The sequence below is a fragment of the Heterostelium album genome, assembly GCF_000004825.1.
Source record: "Heterostelium album PN500 unplaced genomic scaffold PPL_contig16, whole genome shotgun sequence".
NCBI classification, from domain to species: domain Eukaryota; phylum Evosea; class Eumycetozoa; order Acytosteliales; family Acytosteliaceae; genus Heterostelium; species Heterostelium album.
The window spans coordinates 113,012-131,143 of record NW_008805093.1 but is presented as its reverse complement, the minus strand read 5'-3'; the positions used below and the strand labels follow the sequence as shown (position 1 = coordinate 131,143).

Genomic DNA, 18,132 nt, shown 5'->3' with positions numbered 1-18,132 from the left:
ATTTAACTGCTCTCTATTTCATAAGTTAATATCTGTAACTCAAATTTAATTTTATTTCTAATGAATCTAAAAACTATAAAAGATAACTTAGAACCACTAGAATAAATTATGTTAAAAAGGTTATTATTTTTCAAAAATAAACTCAAATAGATTAAAAATAAAATAAGAAAAGAAAAATTAATATGTTAATTTTTATTAAAAATAATAGGTTTGTTTAATTGGTAAACTTGATTGATTAGAGACTGTTTCTTTACAAACATCAAGAATTTGGAAGTTGCTCAGGATAATATAATTGTTCATCCATAGTTGCGACATAGGTCGAAATGACATCCCAGAAAACAGCGTCACCCCATGTTCCAAATACTGCAATGAAATCGGATCTGGTAACGTTTTGAGCGGCAACACTTATAATGGTCGATGATTCTTTACTGCTTGAAAGTGTATTTATTGAAATAGCAACTTTGGGTGGTGCGACGAAAGGAGTTTCAAAGTACACCTTCTTTTTGAACTCTCTGACAACACCGTTGGGAGCTGCCTGCCAAAAGATTGGATCCAGTGAACGAACGGTTCCAGTTTGAGTCAATTTAATAGGGTAATATATTACCTCCATGATCATCGATGGTTTATTGCCAACCCATTCAACTGGTTCAATTTTAATACTTCTTCCATAAATATTGTAACTGTATTTGAAGAGATAAACAATTTGGAAATAGCTCCAAGTAGTATGATTAAGACCGGTTTCGACGACTCCATAGTCTTTGTAATGAATGCCATTCAATGAATATTCGATCTTCATTTTAGTAACATATCCAGAGTTTGGATTGTTCGATGCATTTAGCATATCGTAATTGTAGGGAATTCTAATACCGATACCATGGAAATGCTTAATATCATCGGAACCAGCAACTACAGTTGGATAATTGTCATTATCAGCTGGTGTCCAACCACTTCGTGAGTGCAACTCACTGATTGACATTGAATTGATATCATAGAAACTTGAATACACTACATTTAACAGTCCACCACTGATTCCTCCTCTAATCCAAGCATTTGAAGTAGTGATAAATATTAAAGCAAATAATATTATAATTAATTTTGACATTTTTAAAATATTTTAATTGTTGATTGATTAGTTTGATGATCTGAAAGTCTGTATTTCCCAAGTCTTAAATAGCTAACTTTGTACTTTAAAAAAATAAATAGTAAATAAATATTTTGTTATTTTTTCTAATTCTGAAAAACCATTCGGAGAATCCATCAAAAAAACACTCCTTTTATGTGCAAAATGTCACTTTTTTTTGAGAAAAATCGTCAAACAAATGTTGGTCAATGTTATATTAAATATAACAAATCTTTGAACAAATCATTCCAATAAATTTTATTATTTGTCGAAAACAAAAAATAAAATGATGATGATGATGATTCTAAGGGATTGTTAGCAATACTTGGTTAATTAAATTAATACCAATTGGTATTTGTTGATTATGTTTGTAACTTCTTTATCGAAGTGCAACATTGACAGATTTTTGTTAACGATTAAAAAATAAATAAAAAAAAACTATTATTTTGTATAATATTGCATTTATATGTACAAACCAAATATATTTACTTTATTTATTTCGTCGTTTTTTTTTTTTTGAAACTAAATTTAATCTGTAGTTGCTCCTCTTTTAAAAGTGGTAATCATTCTGTAATTCTTCTTTGGACCTTGTACGCAGTATGTAAGTTTGAATTCCGATGAAGATACAAATTCATAGGTAGCATCGTAGTTGTCGGGTGGACACCAATGGTGTCCTGTGGCAAGCGCAGAATTAACGAAATCCAAAGAGTGTAACAACCGTGTTGGTGGGTTTCCATCGAAATAGACTTTGATCTTCTCATGCTCGTAACAATAAATATATCTTTGTGTGACAGGACAACTTGTACCATCCTCTTTAAATAGTAATCCTTTCTCTTCATATCGTAATGGTTGAACTATTTTATCATCGTCTATTGTCGTTGATGTAGTTGATGATGGTGTTGTTGTTGTTGTTGTTGTATTTGATGATGATTCGGTTGTGGCTGTTTTTCATCAATTTTTTTTTTCAAAGTTTTTGCTATTAAATAAAATATCAAACCTTGTTAGATTTTAATAAAAATTAGATAAAAAGAAAGAATTTTTATAGTAGATTTAGAATATAAAGTTTGTTTTATTCTTTAAAAAAAATTGAAAGAGTTTGGCCTCTGTTTTTCGATGGGTAAAATGAGTTTTCCAATCCTCATCGGAGTTCGGAGCAAGCTACAACGAACCCGAGAGATCAAAGAATACAGGGACAGACATATTTATCAATGTTATGAAAGATTCAATCAATTTCTCAAAGATCTTCAATCAAAAATTGGTGTTCAAAAAATGGTTATTGTTTTTTATAAACATTACATATTTATTTATATATTATATCATATCATCATATTTGAGAGAGAGAGAAAAAGTAATATATGAGAAAATCAATGATTGGCAACTAGCGAAATAGATATTTAACAATGGACCCTACTGTTAAATAAAGCACATACATCAAATAGAAATGGTTCAACACACGATATGCGATCTTTAATTTCTATCGATTCCTTGAATAGTGGATATAAGCTGGTATCTTTCACTTTGCCAATCTACACTAAATATTAAATTTTTGGTTTTTATTTGAATCAAACACAATCAAATCAACAATAACCATATAAAATTCAATTGTATAATGTTAGCGATACGAAAAAGCAACTTGTATGATAGTAGATTGACAAGAAAGTGAGTTAATGAATATATATACATTTACATTATAATGTGATATATCTTGTATTTAGATGCTTTACGTTGTTTGATAGAAACAAAGCGCATTTGGTGGGATTCACTGTGCAAGAGTTAGCAATACTTGACCAACACATAGAAGAGAAAGCTATCAAGACTGAAATGCTCGCTTCTCGTTCAGAGTGCTGGCTAGAGAGTATTGTCAGTTTGCTTGGGATCTATCACGGCATTGTTGCGAGTTGGCTCAACAGTTAGATTATCATCAGTAACGATGTCTAAAGTTCTTGAGTGATTAGACTTACTACCATCATCATGCATACTTTGCACATTCGTATTACAATGATTGTTTAACCTATAATAATAGAAAAATAAAAAAGTTGGTATTAAAATAATCATAATCGTGTTAACACTATTACGCTATTTAAACACCTACTTATTTTCATTGTTTAAATCTTTGACCTATTGGAACCACAATTGTTAATATTTTGAAATAAAATAGGTGCACCTACGTGGAGTATGCATAACAATCAAATAATTATATATATTTACCTTTAAATTGAAGCACACAACATCATTACGTTTGTTTAATTTCGTTTTGAATAACTCATTGATATAACTTGTGATAGTCATATCACTGTGGCAATCATATTTTGGAAACTGTGACCTTAAACTGCTAATAAAGACACCTTTTTCAAAGATGGTGACATCAACTACTTCTTCTTTTTCACAAACTAAATATCTATCCAATAAATGCTATAGATTAAATCTATGTTAGATGAAATTTATAAAATAGAATACGTTTTCATTAGTACATCTTTTAACGCTTTATAGAATTTTTGAGCACCATCTCTTTTTCTTTCATAACTAGTTTTCTTCTTTTTCTTTTGAATTGCAGTGTCGTTCTGTATTTGAAGATCTTCATTGCCTCTCTTTTTATTAGATATCATTATTAAAAATAATTAAATTACGCACAAAACTAATACCCATTCTCGATCTCTTGAAATTTGCCTTCTCGTTTTTTTTAACTAATATTTATGAAAATTTTTAAAAAAATTCATATTGTTTTTTTTTTGAAGCTAAGTTATTATTATCTGGAGATTTTAAGATAAAAATAAACAAAGTTATATTAAAATAGAATGTATCAATGAAATGGTATATCTGGTTTAACATTATTTAAAAATTATGTTATTATTTAGAAAAATTTAGCAAATGTAAAATTAAAAATTTAATAGAGGTTAATATGACGGAAGTGTTTTTTTTTATTATTTTATTTAATTTAGGGTTACATTCAAGTTTTGTTTTGAAGCGATTTGCAGTAAAATGTTTGGTAATAATAATAATGATAATCAAGCATATAGAATAGTTAATTTATCACATATTTTGTTATCAAAGATTATTAATTATATAGATGATAATATAGATAGAATAGTGTTTACATTAGTTTGTAAAAGATGGTACAATGAAAGACAAAGTTATCTATCTTTTAATACTCGTCATATCAACATCATTAATGATAACAGGGGATAATAAATATATACATTTAAATTCATATAAATCGATAATCATTGATCAAATCAATAGAAAAACTAAATGTAAAGCTATAGTTGGTGATGATTTTTATCAGTATTATTATGATTATCTTATATCAAAAGGTAAATCAAATATAAAGATAAATAAAAAATATTTATATTTCAATGATACTAATAAATATTATTTTATTTAGATGAACTTGATGATATCGATAGATTAAAAACATTAAACATTGATAAATTAAAATTGGTTTGGGAAGATCATGAAGATAGCAAAGAGAATATCAAGAAAGTATATCGATTGATATCTCATTTAAATATATCAAAGTTAAAGTGTGTTCATTCATGTTCAGGATTGCCAATGAATATTACATCGATGTCATTCGATTATTCGTTTGACGAAAGGTTAGTATCTGGATGTCTTCCACCAAATTTGAAAACACTAAAGTTTGGTCGATATTTTGATCAACGAATCAAATCAGGAGTTCTTCCAAACACATTGATTAAATTGATTTTCAACGAGTCATTCAATCAAACAATCGAACAAGGTGTATTACCATCATCTTTGAAAGTTCTCAAATTCAAAGAATCCAATTTCCAACAAGATATTAAAGTTGGAACATTTCCACCGAATCTCGAGGTACTGGAATTCTCTGGAAAATGTTCAGCTCTGGAAGATGGAGCTTTACCTCAGACACTTAGAATACTTGCATATGCACCAACATCATGGTTACCACAAATCAAAACACTTCCAAATCTCAAGATATTAACAATCAGTTATGCTTCAGAGGCTTTTCATATGGATTTGAATTGTCTACCAGTTTCACTCACAAGATTGGAAATATTCTCAAATATCAAATTGATCAATGTAATGCCACCAACAATTAGATATCTGAATTTGGAGCACTGCGATTATGATTTCAATGGTGTATTCAAAGATAGATCGATTTATCAATTGGATTTTCTCAGGTTAAATCCAAAACAAGTAGTATCTCTTGATGGCATGAAGATCAAAGAATTAGAACTAAATATGAGGACATATATGTCTTTTGTGGGTAAAGAAGTGGATATTCCATTTGGTGTTGAAACACTTTCAATTCAATATGCATCGAAATTTCAAAAAGAGATACCAAGTTCAGTGAAAAAGTTGGTTTTTTCCAAAGAGATCCATTGTATTGATGATCTTCAGAAAAGATATGACATGACAGGTTCAGCTTCAATTCAAGAATTGATCATTATCTGTGATGAAATATCATTTTCTCATAGAATTTCAGTTTATATTCCACCAATTATCTTTCCACCAAAGACATTAATCGAACTCCCCGATATTCTAAACGAAAAGATCTGGATTCGAATGATTGACAATCAACACTACCTTGTATTCAGTCAATCACCTATCATCACTTCCATTGTCCATGTATCACAACTTTACCAATACATTATATACATTATTGATAAATATCAAAAATTGAAATATCAATCATATAAAGGTTTTTGAGAATCAAAGATAAAAATCAATAAAATACGTAAAGAATTGTTTATCATATACATAAACTAAATTTATTCCTTTATTTATTCCCATTTATAAATGATATAAACTGAATCATCTAATAGCGATATTTTTAATCGTCAATTAATTAATTAAATTAATCAAGTCAAATAAATAATATCTTAAAAGATCCAAATAATAATTTCATGGTACTAGGATTACCTTGGCGCTACTCTATTGTCCTTAGACGGACAACAAGTTGCCCAATCTCAGAAATCTATTGGTGATTAACAAATTTGGTTTTCATTGTAAATTAACTTGTTATTAATCGAATCGAGGTATATTGATTTATAAGATTTCATTAACATATTGTTTTTATGTTGATCTTTTATTACACTAAAAGATGATTATCTTTGCTAAATGATGTGATAGATTAACCAACACAAATTACCTATATGTTTGATTACTATCATTATTTTATACTATATTATTATCTAATTTGTTATTGTGACACCACCAATTAAATTCTGATCAGAATTATTCATCATATTATGAAAGAATTGTGATCGGATAGTAATAAACAAAAATTTAAGAAATCTTAAAAAAATAATTTATTTTGTTGAAATAAATACCATCTATCTGAATATAAATCAATAGATTGAGTAGTTTATTGATATATTATTTTAAAGTGTATTCGAGTTGTTTGTTTAGTGTCTATTTACAATTGAATGTTGTTGTTGTTGTTGAGATTTAAGTGTTTTATTCTTCATCTTCAAACTCATCATCATCATCGTCTAGCTCCTCATCTTCCTCCATTGCTCTTTTGGCTTCTGCTATTCTTCTTTCCTCAACGAAATCCTTGACTTTCTGTGTTTCTTCTGTGGTTTGCGTAGCATAGGATTTTGGATTGATGGTGATGCTTCCGGTGCAATGGTTGACCTTGAAGATACCGACCAGACGATCGGCCAGCTCAAACATATAGTTTCTCAGTGAGATGATAACAAACTGTGCATTCTTGGTTCGCTTCTGGATGTAGTGTGCAACGATCGATACATTACGATAGTCGAGGGCAGCATCGATCTCATCCATGACGTAGAGAGGTGTCGGTTTGTAGTGATGCAGTGCGAACACCAACGATAGAGAACTCAGTGTTTTCTCACCACCCGACAGATTGGAGATGTTCTTCCAACTCTTCTTTGGCGGACGCACACTGAATATGATACCCTCGGAGAACGGATCGGATTGGTCGGCCAACTCCAACTCGGCGTCACCACCAAACGTAATCATCTGGTACATCTCCTTCAGTTTGTTTGTGATAATCTGGAAACCATTCATAAATTCATCCAAACGATTCTTTCTGAGGTTGTCGTAGGTACGACGATGGTTGTCTCTCTGCTCGGTGATATCGTCCAACTCCTTCTGACGTCTCTTGTAGTCTTCATCCTTGGCTCTATACTCCTTGATTGCACCGATATTCAACTTGCCAGCAGAGTTTTTCAATTGAAGGTCGATCGACTCATACTTCTTTGTCAAATCATCGTATGACTCTGACATTTCAACCAACTCCTCAGTTGAGAAAACCTTTAATGGTTCATCTGGATCTGAATCTAATATTTTATATCTAAAAGATAAACAAGTTAATATTATTAAGTTTGACTGACAACTGAATTGAATGATTTGATTAACTTACGATTGTTTTGATTTGTTTAGATCATCGAATCTCTTCATAAGTGATGCAGCTTTATCTTGATTCTCTTTGATGATTCTGGTTACGTCGTCAATGGAATTCTGAATGTCCAACTCCACCAAGGTTGCTTTTTGTTCGATCTTTTTCAGTTTGTCTTGTTCCTTCTTGACGTCGACCAGCTCGGTATCCTTCTGGTTGAGATCTTCATCTGCCTTTTGGAATCGTACATTCAGCTCTTCACCTTCCACTTTGATTGTCTCTTGATCGAGCTTGAGCTTTTCGATTTGTTCTTGGTTCTCTGCAAGCTCACGTTGATTCTCTTCGACGATACGCTTTGACTTTTCAATGGATTTCTCACTGCTCTTGATCTGTACGTGTGACTTGGTGATGGTACGTTGACACTCGTCGATCTGTTGTTGCAACTGCTCGACCTTCTCTCTACGCTTCTTCAGCTTGCTACCTCCGATATTGATAATCTTGTTCTGAACGTCTTGAATCACCTTTTCCAGTTTCTCGACTTTACCTTTCAGCTTGTGGAATTCATCGAGGTCGCCTGCCAACGCTTGCTTCAGTTGCTCGACTTGTGACTGACGTGCCGATGCCGCTTTAACTTGCTTTTGCAATTCAGGAATTGCTTTCGACAACTCTTCGGATTTCTTGTGTGCAGCTTTAATATCCATTTCCATCTTTGGCAGCTCCAACTCCAACTCACTCTTTCGCTTCATGGCGGTGGCTAGTTGCGACTCTAGCTCTGTCTTGTTACTACGAATAGACTGCATCTCTGCAGACAACTGCTTGATTTCCTCGTCTAGCTTACCAAGTTTCTTCTTCTCCTCGATTGGATTGGCTTGTAGCTTCGATCCCATTGCACCACGCATCACCCTACTGCCACCACCAGACATAGCACCGCTTGTATCAATGAGCGATCCATCTAGAGTGACGACACGATATCGTTTCGACGATCCATACGCTACCTTTGTTGCTTTGTCAAGGTCATCTGCAACCAAGGTATCTCTAAGAGCATAGTAGAAAGCGGTGGCGTACATGTTATCCTTCATTTTTATCAAGTCGAAAAGACGTGGTGTATTGTCGGGAGTGTCGATCTTCTCGGTCTGTTTATCAAGATAGCTAATCTTATCGATGATAATAAAAGTAGCACGTCCAAGACTTTCACGTCTGAGTACTTCCACACATTGCTCAGCAGTGGCGGTGGTATCGACAACAATATTCTCTAGCGATGGACAGGCAGTGGAGATGGCAACGTCATATTTCTTATCGATGGCACCCAAGTCACCAAGACGTCCGTGTATTCCTGGAATCTGTCCAGTCTCTTTCAGACGCATCAACCTATCGAGCACGGTATTTCTCGAGTTGCTCTCTGTAAGCTGTGAACGGATCTCCTCGGTGCTGATACGCTTCTGTTGCAACTGCGAATAGACTTGCTCCTCTTGTTGTTTGACTTGTTTCAACTCGGATTCGATCGACTTTATACCGGACTTGATTGTCTCCAACTCTTTCTTGGCGGCGGCAATCTCTTTGGTACGCTGGTCAACTGTCACCTTGGTCTGATCCAACGCCTGGTTCGCTTCGTCGAGACGCTGCTGTGAAACATTGAAATCCTTTGAAAGAACATCGATCTCCGATTGTTGGATATCGACTTTCGACTTGATTTCCAAATACTTTTTGGACCATGGCATCAGTTGTTTCTGCTGTTCTTCCATCTCTGCCTGCAGCTCACCAGTCTCGCCTTTGAGCGACTCTAACATCTCCTCGAGTTCCTTCTCCGCCTCGACCAACTTCTTTGGCAACAACGCCGACTCCTTCTCATTCTTAATAATGTCGTCCTTCAGCTTTTTGATATTGGCAGACAGCTCAGCGCCACGTGTCTCTTCGTCTTGCAGCACGGTCTCATTCTTCTTGGTCATCGTTTTCAAATGTTTCATCTCCTCTTTGTTCTTGATGATTCGCTTCTGGAGCGCCTGATGCTCGTCTTTGCAGCGCTCCAACGCGGCATTCAGCGTCTCCTTGATCTTTAGCTCCGCCTTCAACGTCTTTTCAAACTCTTTCAACTTTTCACGCGTCTCCACGCTCGCAGCTTTCTCCTTGGCCAGTTTCTTCTCGAGTTGTTCACGCGCGTCAAGATGCGACTGATTCGATTGCTCCGCCTGATATCTACGAATCTGTATCTGTGCCGACTTGATCTCTATCTTGTCCAGTTCGAATCGCAACAGTCCCTCTGCTTCATTCTTTGATTCCTCGAGTGATTCACGCTCCTTCTCAATGAGCTTAACACGATTCATTATAGAGGTACGATCTTCATTGATTCTCTCCACCGCCTTATAAGAGTCTTCTATCTGCGTCACGAATCGATTGCTTCCAATGATATCCTCCAAATACTCCAACAAACCTTCTTCCGATGGATTCTGCGCCTTTGGTTTCATCAGCGCGATCTGCTCGACCTCACCCTGAAGAATGAGAAAACGATTATTGTCCAAGTCGATTCCACGACCCTTTAACAACTCTGTCACCGCAGTAAAGCTACTCTTCTCGCCATTAATATAATAATGTGATTCATTCTTCTTGTTGGCTGTTCTTGTAACAACCAATTCCGTACCATCCACAACTTCATAATCATCTGTATCTTCCTGTATATATATAAATATTAAGTTATTAGTTAGTTTGTTTTGATTTGATTTGATTTGATTTGATTTGATTTGATTTGATCAATAACAACTTACATGATCAATGATATCATGGAAATAGACGGATACACGTGCAGATTGAACGTTACGGTGTTGACTAGAGTTGTGAACGAGTTCCGATACTTTGTTGAGACGAATCTGTTTGGCACGACGACCGAATACAAAGAGCATGGCATCGATTACGTTGGATTTACCACTACCGTTTGGACCGATGACCGATGTGAAACACTTGTGAAATGGACCGATTACCTGCTTGCCTGCATACGACTTGAAATTCTCTAGCTCCATCATTTTGATCATCAGTCTTCTTGTCTTTTTACCGCCCATATCAGTAACACCGATTCCATCATTCTTTTGTGATAGTTTATCTTGTAATATTTGATTTTGATTCTTTTGACTATTATTATTTGATGATGAAGAAGTAGATGTTGTTGTTACTTTTTTTGATTTATTACTATTTGAACTACTACCATTTTGTGATGATTCTATAAAGGTATCTTCATCCATTTTTTTGTTATATATTTAATTTAAGAATAATATAACTAAACTATTTATTTGATTATTTATAATATCAAATATAATATTATACATATAAACAAACAAAAGATAGTTGTGTTAAAAAAAAAAAAAAAAAAAGATCTAATTTCATATTAAAATTTTTTTAAATTTTGGAGGGAAACTTTTTTTTACTTAGAATTTTTTAAAAAAATAAAAGTGGTGATTATATGATTATTCCATTCCATTATTAATAAATTTAACATGTTTTTTTTTAAAAGTAAAAAAAAATAAATATCTCTTTATTCAGATTAGTTATGTAATCGATTTATCTAACATTTCATAAAATAAAAGAGATTGAGATAGTAAAAGAAAAAAAAAAAGTTTTGTAAAGAATTCAATGACAGATGGAAAAAATTTGGGGTCAACCACTCCTTAACAGATATCATAATGATGTTCAATTTACTCTATGGTCAAAATAAAATCAAGATTCAGTTCAGATAGTATAAGAGTATACAAATTTATTCTATATTATTATTTTATTATAAATTATGTAATCTTGTATTGTGGCATAAATAGCCTTCGCAATAATAACAACAACAACAACAACAACAATTAAATCAATTTATCTACTATTCAAATTTAAACAAACAACAATGATAACAGTAGAATCACACCATCATATATTTTATTTTTAAATAGTAATAAAACTTATAAAAATATGTGTGTATGTGTGTCTTGTTATTGTTTTTTTATACAACCCCCATCATATGATCTTCTTGTTTTGATCTGAATCTGTATCAAAAGTCAACACCACCACTCCATTATACAGACTTTTAAAAATGAAATGTCTCTATTTTATTTTGTTTTAATTAAATTACATAAAATTATAATAATAATAAAATGTAAACACAATTATTTAAACCTATTGAAATGTATTGTTAGTAATCATTCTACATTAGTTAGTTATTTAAAATATATTTAAATAAATAAACAAGTTAAAATATAATATATAAATATGGATAATTATAAATTATTATTTGCTATTTTAATGGTTGCAGTGATCACTGTAAAGACATCGATGGCCATTGATTGCAAAAATGTAAAATGTCCAGATGTAGATGCAACAACTCGAACATTTCAATGTTTAAGAAGTGGTGGAGAATTACAAAAGGCAGACGGTGTTAATAACTGTTGTGATAGATGTATCAAAGTAAATATTTGTCAATATACCTCTTGTCTATCCGTAGAGCAAGCTACATGTGAAAAAACCGGTGGAAAGTATATCTATGCCGATTTTGCCAAAAGACAATGTTGTGACTACTGTCAATGTGATTCCGCAAGATGCCCACCAGTCGACCAAAACGAGTGTTCATCCAAAGGAAAATTTTATATTCCAGAGGATCAAGTCAATGGAAGAGTAAGTACTTACTATAGTCATATCAAATTATCTAAAATTTAATTGGTTACTAATTTTTGTTTCCCATTCTCTTGTTATTTTATTTTCACTTTTAGTGTTGTCCATCTTGTAATTAAATACTTTTTAATTATAATTATAAATATATATATATCTCTATAGATTGAAAGTATCAAATAAAATGGTTTAGTTTATTATTTAAACATCCTTAGTTTACTTTTTAATAGCGTTTCTGAGTTTTTGGGAATGATTATTATATATGTTATTAAAGCTTGACCTCATTGACAATAATGATAACAACACATCAATCAATAATAATTAACCAATAATTATATTGTTTCCATTAACTATAACCAACTTAGTTGGCTTAAACAACAGTTTCTTTTTTATTAAATAATATTGTTCAATTATATTCCGGAATTTATAAAAACTTTCATGTCTCAACCGAAAAACACCAAATTCAAATATATGCTGTTTATTTCTTATACCTGCACATATAACCCATCGTTGTTGATGATCATCTAAACCTTCACCATCTTTATTTGATATCCTCTGGTGATCTCTGAGACAATCAAACCTATTTTTCAAATCTCCAATAACATTTTCAATTTTGGTTCTGTGTGAAGAGAAATGTCGTCCTGTTGGACTTAAGTTTATTTATACATTACCCACTTTGTTTTCTTTTAGAAGCACTTTTCTTAGCTTGTTTAGCAGCTGGTTTAGCAACTGCTTTGAAGCAGCATTTTTCTTGGTGGCGGCAGATGGAGCAGGAGGGTGTGCTCTGAGTTTCTTCATCTTCACCATCTTCTTCTTCTTCTTCTTCATCTTCATCTTCACCATCTTCTTCTTCATCTTCTCCATCAGGTGTCAATGAACGCGATCTAGACTGTGTATTTGTTCCTTTGGCTGACTTCTTTCCGGTGACATAATGTAATATAATATATCTAAGGCAATGATCTATATTACAGAAGTGTAACTTTTTCAAATGACCATCAACCTTTTCTTTTATATATATTCTTTTACTTGGATCTCCATCTATCGGAGTTGCACATCCCACATAATTGGTCTTATCAATTAATCTTGAAATACCATGACAATTCATCTCATTACCAGGTTCTTGACTTCTTTATACAATAGTATTATTAGTATTATGGTCAATAAATTTACTTAATAGTTGCCTTACTCTGTATTTATAATTCGAAAAGTTAACGTATGCAATCCATTAATAATTTCTTGATGCAAATTATCAAGAAACTTGTATACTTCACTTGCACTACCGTCAGTATTCAAGTGACCTTTCTTGCATATATATATGCTATGGAAGGTACCTATGCATATGAAAGGCAATACAGAAGAACCTGCAGATGGTTTCTCTGAACACACACAACATGATTTGCCAATGATCTTTAAGTTATCATTACGGGTGCGACTTGAGGTTGGTGGTAGTAGTACTGGTACTAGTGGTGGTACTGGTGATTGTGATGTAGATGATGGTGATTGTGGTGTTGCTGATGATGTAATATTTGATGAAGAAATAGTATAATGATAAAGAGGAGCTGAAGTTGGATGTGGACGTGATCCATTACAGCTCTTACAGGTACAATCTCTAATTAGACTATTAGAATCACAATACTTGCAATAACAAGGTATTACATGTCTGTCATAGACTCTTAAAGTGATGTTTTCATTACAAAATGGACATTCTTTAGTGGTACTCATTCTAAGTAATAATTTGCAATAATTTGTAATAAATTACACTTATTTCTGATAGCTATTTTAAAAATTGATTTAAACAGCAAAAAAACCACATGAAAACCAAAATATTGTAAAATAACGAATTTTTTGTTTTCGAAACAAAAAACCAATATGTGCAAAATATTTATTTTTTCAAATTAATTTTTTTTCAAAATTCGTATTAGACATGAATGTAGTCTCCGAGGAACAGCAATCATCAATGAATGTCATATAAAGAGATCTTTCAGTTTTTGATATTCATTAATAATGTATATAATGTATTTGTGAAGTTGTGATTTATGTACGATTGCTGTCATGATTGGTGTTTGACTGAATACCAGGTAATATTGATTGTCAATCATTCGAATCCAGATCTTTTCGTTTCGAATTTCGGGGAGTTCAATTAATGTCTTTGGTGGAAAGATAATTGGTGGAATATAAAGAGAGTCTCCATCAAATGATAATTCATCACAGATTATGACCAATTCTTGGATTGAAGCTGAACCTGTCATGTCATATCTTTTCTGAAGATCATCGATACAATAAACATCTTTAGAAAAAACTAACTTTTTCACTGAACTTGGTATCTCTTTTTGAAATGTCGATGCGAATTGAATTGAAAGGGTTTCAACACCAAATGGAATATCCACATGTCTGTTCATATCAGATTTCAAGGCTGTCATGTTTAGTTCTAATTGTTTGATCTTCATGCCATCAAGAGATGCTGCCAGTTTTGGATTTAACATGAGATAATCCAATTGATAAATCGATCTATCTTTGAATACACTATTGAAATCATAATCGCAATTCTCCAAATCAAGATGTCTAATTGTTGGTGGCATTACATTGACCAATTCGATCTCTGCGAATATTTCCAATCTTGTGAGTGAAACTGGAAGATAATTCAAATCCATTTGAGTATCTTGTGTTGAAAAACTGATTGATAATGTTCTTTAGATTTGGAAGTGTTTTGATTTGTGGTAACCATGATGTTGGTGCATACTCAAGTATTCTAAGTGTCTGAGGTAAAGCTCCATCTTCCATGGTAGTACAGTTTCCAGAGAATTCCAGTTCTTCAAGATTCGGTGGAAATGTTCCAATTTTAATGACTTGTTTGAAATTGGATTTTTTGAATTTGAGAACTTTCAAAGATGATGGTAATACTCCTGGTTCGATTGGTTGATTGAATGACTCATTGAAATTCAATTTAACCAATGTGTTTGGAAGAACTCCTGATTTGATTGGTTGATTAAAATTTTTACTAAGCTTGAGTGTTTTCAAATTTGGTGGAAGACATCCAGGTACTAACTCATCCATAAACGAATTGTAGAATGACATCGATGTAATATTCATTGGTAATCCTGAAAATGTTTGAACATTCTTTAACTTTGATATATTTAAATGAGATATCAATTGAAAGATATTCTTCGTATTCTCTTTGTTTTCTTGGCTATTTTTCAAACCAATCGATATTTTATCAATGTTTAATATTTTTAATCTATCGATATCACCATGTTCATCTAAATAATATATTATTATTTTGTTAGTATAATTGAAATAGTTTTATCTGTTTTTATCTTAATATTTTACTGACCTTTTGATATAAGATAATCATAATAATACTGATAGATTTGATTCCCAGCAACAGCTTTACATTTAGTTTTTCTATTGATTTGATCAATGATTATCGATTTATATAAATGTATATAATTATTATTGTTATCATTAATGATGTTGATATGATGAGTATTAAAAGATAGATATCTAGCTCTTTCATCGTACCATCTTTTACAAACTAATGTAAACACTATTCTATCTATATTATCATCTAAATATTTAATTATCTTTGATAATAACAAATGTGATAAATTTACTAATCTATTTGTTTGATTATTATTATTATTAAACATTTCAATAAATAAGATAAAATTTTAAAAGAAAAACTGATCAAAAAAAATCATTGGATTTGTGATAAATTTTGTAAAAAAAAATAGTGCACTAAATTTGATTTACAATTTATTTATTAATATTTTTGATTAATAAATATTAGAATAGAGTGTTATTAGATAAAAAATATGTATGTTGGTATTGATTTAGGTACATCGGCAGTAAAAGTGGTGTTGATGAGTGAAAGTGGTTCATTAGTTGCAAGTCATAGTGAACCTCTTACACTCTCACGACCATATCCATTATGGTCTGAACAAGATCCTGCCGAATGGTGGCAGGCTACCGATCGTGCAGTACAACAACTCAATCACAAACACCAGTTGGATCAAGTTGTTGCCATTGGTCTCAGTGGTCAAATGCATGGTGCAACACTGCTCGACAAGAATCAAAATGTATTGCGACCTGCTATTCTCTGGAACGATGGTCGTTGCGCTCAACAATGTGAAGAATTGGAATCGTTGGTCAAGGATTCACGTAGGATAACCGGTAATCTAATGATGACGGGCTTTACAGCACCAAAGTTGAAATGGGTAGCGCAAAACGAACCGGAAATATTCAAACAGATCGACAAAGTGTTGCTGCCAAAGGATTATCTAAGATGGAAGATGGCCGGTGTATTTGCCAGTGATATGTCGGATTCCGCCGGTACGATGTGGCTCGATGTCGGTAAGCGTGATTGGAGCGATGAATTGCTTGCGGCAACCGGTCTAGATCGTAGTCATATGCCGGCTTTGTATGAAGGCACTGAAATCACAGGTGAGTTGCTACCGGATGTACGTGAGCGCTGGGGAATGAAAAAGAGCGCAATTCCAGTGATAGCTGGCGGTGGCGATTGCTCGACAGGTGCCATCGGCGTTGGAGTTTGCCAGCCGGGTCAGGCAATGCTATCGATTGGCACTTCCGGTGTATACTTTGCAGTCAGTGACAATGGATATCTGAGCAATCCAACTTCAGCAGTACACAGTTTTTGTCATGCATTACCAAATACCTGGCATCTAATGTCTGTCATGCTGAGTGGTGGCGTCTGCCTCAATTGGGTAGCCAAACTTACAGGCTTAAATAGCGTTGAACAATTAATGAATGAAGTAGAATCACATACAACATCTTCTTCAACTTCTTCACCAATTTGGTTTCTACCTTATTTGTCAGGAGAAAGAACACCTCATAACAATCCAAATGCCAAAGGTGTATTCTTTGGGTTGACACTTGAACATCAGCGTGCTGATCTGTGCAAGAGTGTCCTGGAAGGAGTTGGTTTTTCTTTGCTAGATGGTATGGAGGTTTTGCATGAAACTGGATTTACGCCAACCAGTATTACTTTGGTTGGTGGTGGCGCACATAGTTCTTATTGGAGACAGATGCTGGCTGATATCACCGGCTATACACTCCTATACTCGGGTGGAGAAGTTGGCCCAGCAATTGGTGCTGCTAGATTGGCGATGATTGCCTTAAATAAAGATAAACCAATACAACAATTTCTTCCAGAACTACCACTTGTACAACGTCACACACCAAATCAACAAACACACGAATACTATAAACAACGTCGAATAACATTCAAGCAATTATATCAACAAAATTTGTCACTAATGTCATAATTGCTGTGTTAACATTTTAAAATAAACTATTTGTAATATTCTATAAATTGACAATGAAAACCTAAGTTATTTATTTGATAATTAATGCATTCGTATTTTAATTGATTTTTTAAATTTTGGTAATATTTAATAATATATCAGAATATAATGATTCATCACAGATTATGACCAATTCTTGAATGGAACCTGAACCTGTCATGTCATATCTTTTCTGAAGATCATCGATACCAAATATGTCTTTGTAAAGAACTAACTTTTTCACTGAACTAGGTATCTCTTTTCTAAATCTCCATACATGTTGAACTAAGAGTGTTTCAATACCAAATGGAATATCCACATATTTGTTCATATCAGCCCTGTATGCTGTCACATAGAGTTCTAATTCTTTGATCTTCATGCCATCAAGAGATACTACTTGGTTTGGATTTAACATGAGGTAATCCAATTGATATCAATCTATCTTTGAATACACTATTGAAATCATAACTACAATTCTCCAAATCGAGATATCTAATTGTTGGTGGCATAACATTGACCAATTCGATCTCTGCGAATATTTCCAATCTTAAACTCATCCATTTTAATAGCTTCTGAAGCCTAACTGATTGATAATGTCTTGACATTTGGAAGTGTTTTGATTTGTGGTAACCATGATGTTGGTGCAGATCCAAATAATAATTAAATTAAATCTGTTGTTTTCTAAATTAAGTTATTTACTACTCCGTCGTCAAGCTTCTCAATAACCAATACATTGA

At 32.8% G+C, this 18,132-nt stretch overlaps 8 protein-coding genes across 8 annotated transcripts; 3 read left to right on the top strand and 5 right to left on the bottom strand.

Moving 5' to 3' along the window:
* Positions 1–259: 259 nt before the first annotated feature.
* On the bottom strand, positions 260–1,102 carry PPL_06531 (discoidin-like protein; the record flags this gene model as incomplete). Its single annotated transcript, XM_020577385.1, has 1 exon — positions 260–1,102. The coding sequence occupies one exon, from the start codon at positions 1,100–1,102 to the stop codon at positions 260–262; it is 843 nt and encodes a 280-aa protein (XP_020432712.1).
* A 546-nt stretch (positions 1,103–1,648) lies between these two features.
* PPL_06530 (uncharacterized protein) lies at positions 1,649–3,726 on the bottom strand (the record flags this gene model as incomplete). Its single annotated transcript, XM_020577384.1, has 6 exons — positions 1,649–2,061; positions 2,290–2,362; positions 2,551–2,646; positions 3,005–3,131; positions 3,384–3,532; positions 3,592–3,726. The coding sequence occupies 6 exons, from the start codon at positions 3,724–3,726 to the stop codon at positions 1,649–1,651; spliced, it is 993 nt and encodes a 330-aa protein (XP_020432711.1).
* A 373-nt stretch (positions 3,727–4,099) lies between these two features.
* Positions 4,100–5,806, top strand: PPL_06529 (FNIP repeat-containing protein; the record flags this gene model as incomplete). The annotated part of the gene is made up of 3 exons (XM_020577383.1): positions 4,100–4,141; positions 4,221–4,431; positions 4,503–5,806. The coding sequence occupies 3 exons, from the start codon at positions 4,100–4,102 to the stop codon at positions 5,804–5,806; spliced, it is 1,557 nt and encodes a 518-aa protein (XP_020432710.1).
* Positions 5,807–6,556: 750 nt separating this feature from the next.
* Positions 6,557–10,693, bottom strand: smc4 (chromosome segregation protein SMC; the record flags this gene model as incomplete). The annotated part of the gene is made up of 3 exons (XM_020577382.1): positions 6,557–7,418; positions 7,488–10,129; positions 10,223–10,693. 3 exons carry the CDS (start codon positions 10,691–10,693, stop codon positions 6,557–6,559), a joined length of 3,975 nt encoding a protein of 1,324 aa, XP_020432709.1.
* A 1,006-nt stretch (positions 10,694–11,699) lies between these two features.
* On the top strand, positions 11,700–12,334 carry PPL_06527 (uncharacterized protein; the record flags this gene model as incomplete). The annotated part of the gene is made up of 2 exons (XM_020577381.1): positions 11,700–12,101; positions 12,326–12,334. The coding sequence occupies 2 exons, from the start codon at positions 11,700–11,702 to the stop codon at positions 12,332–12,334; spliced, it is 411 nt and encodes a 136-aa protein (XP_020432708.1).
* Positions 12,335–12,465: 131 nt separating this feature from the next.
* Positions 12,466–15,742, bottom strand: PPL_06526 (uncharacterized protein; the record flags this gene model as incomplete). The annotated part of the gene is made up of 7 exons (XM_020577380.1): positions 12,466–12,479; positions 12,554–12,714; positions 12,767–13,222; positions 13,282–13,818; positions 14,400–14,783; positions 14,836–15,352; positions 15,427–15,742. The coding sequence occupies 7 exons, from the start codon at positions 15,740–15,742 to the stop codon at positions 12,466–12,468; spliced, it is 2,385 nt and encodes a 794-aa protein (XP_020432707.1).
* A 165-nt stretch (positions 15,743–15,907) lies between these two features.
* PPL_06525 (uncharacterized protein) lies at positions 15,908–17,377 on the top strand (the record flags this gene model as incomplete). Its single annotated transcript, XM_020577379.1, has 1 exon — positions 15,908–17,377. The coding sequence occupies one exon, from the start codon at positions 15,908–15,910 to the stop codon at positions 17,375–17,377; it is 1,470 nt and encodes a 489-aa protein (XP_020432706.1).
* A 109-nt stretch (positions 17,378–17,486) lies between these two features.
* On the bottom strand, positions 17,487–17,952 carry PPL_06524 (uncharacterized protein; the record flags this gene model as incomplete). The annotated part of the gene is made up of 2 exons (XM_020577378.1): positions 17,487–17,755; positions 17,790–17,952. The coding sequence occupies 2 exons, from the start codon at positions 17,950–17,952 to the stop codon at positions 17,487–17,489; spliced, it is 432 nt and encodes a 143-aa protein (XP_020432705.1).
* Between the last annotated feature and the right edge of the window lie 180 nt (positions 17,953–18,132).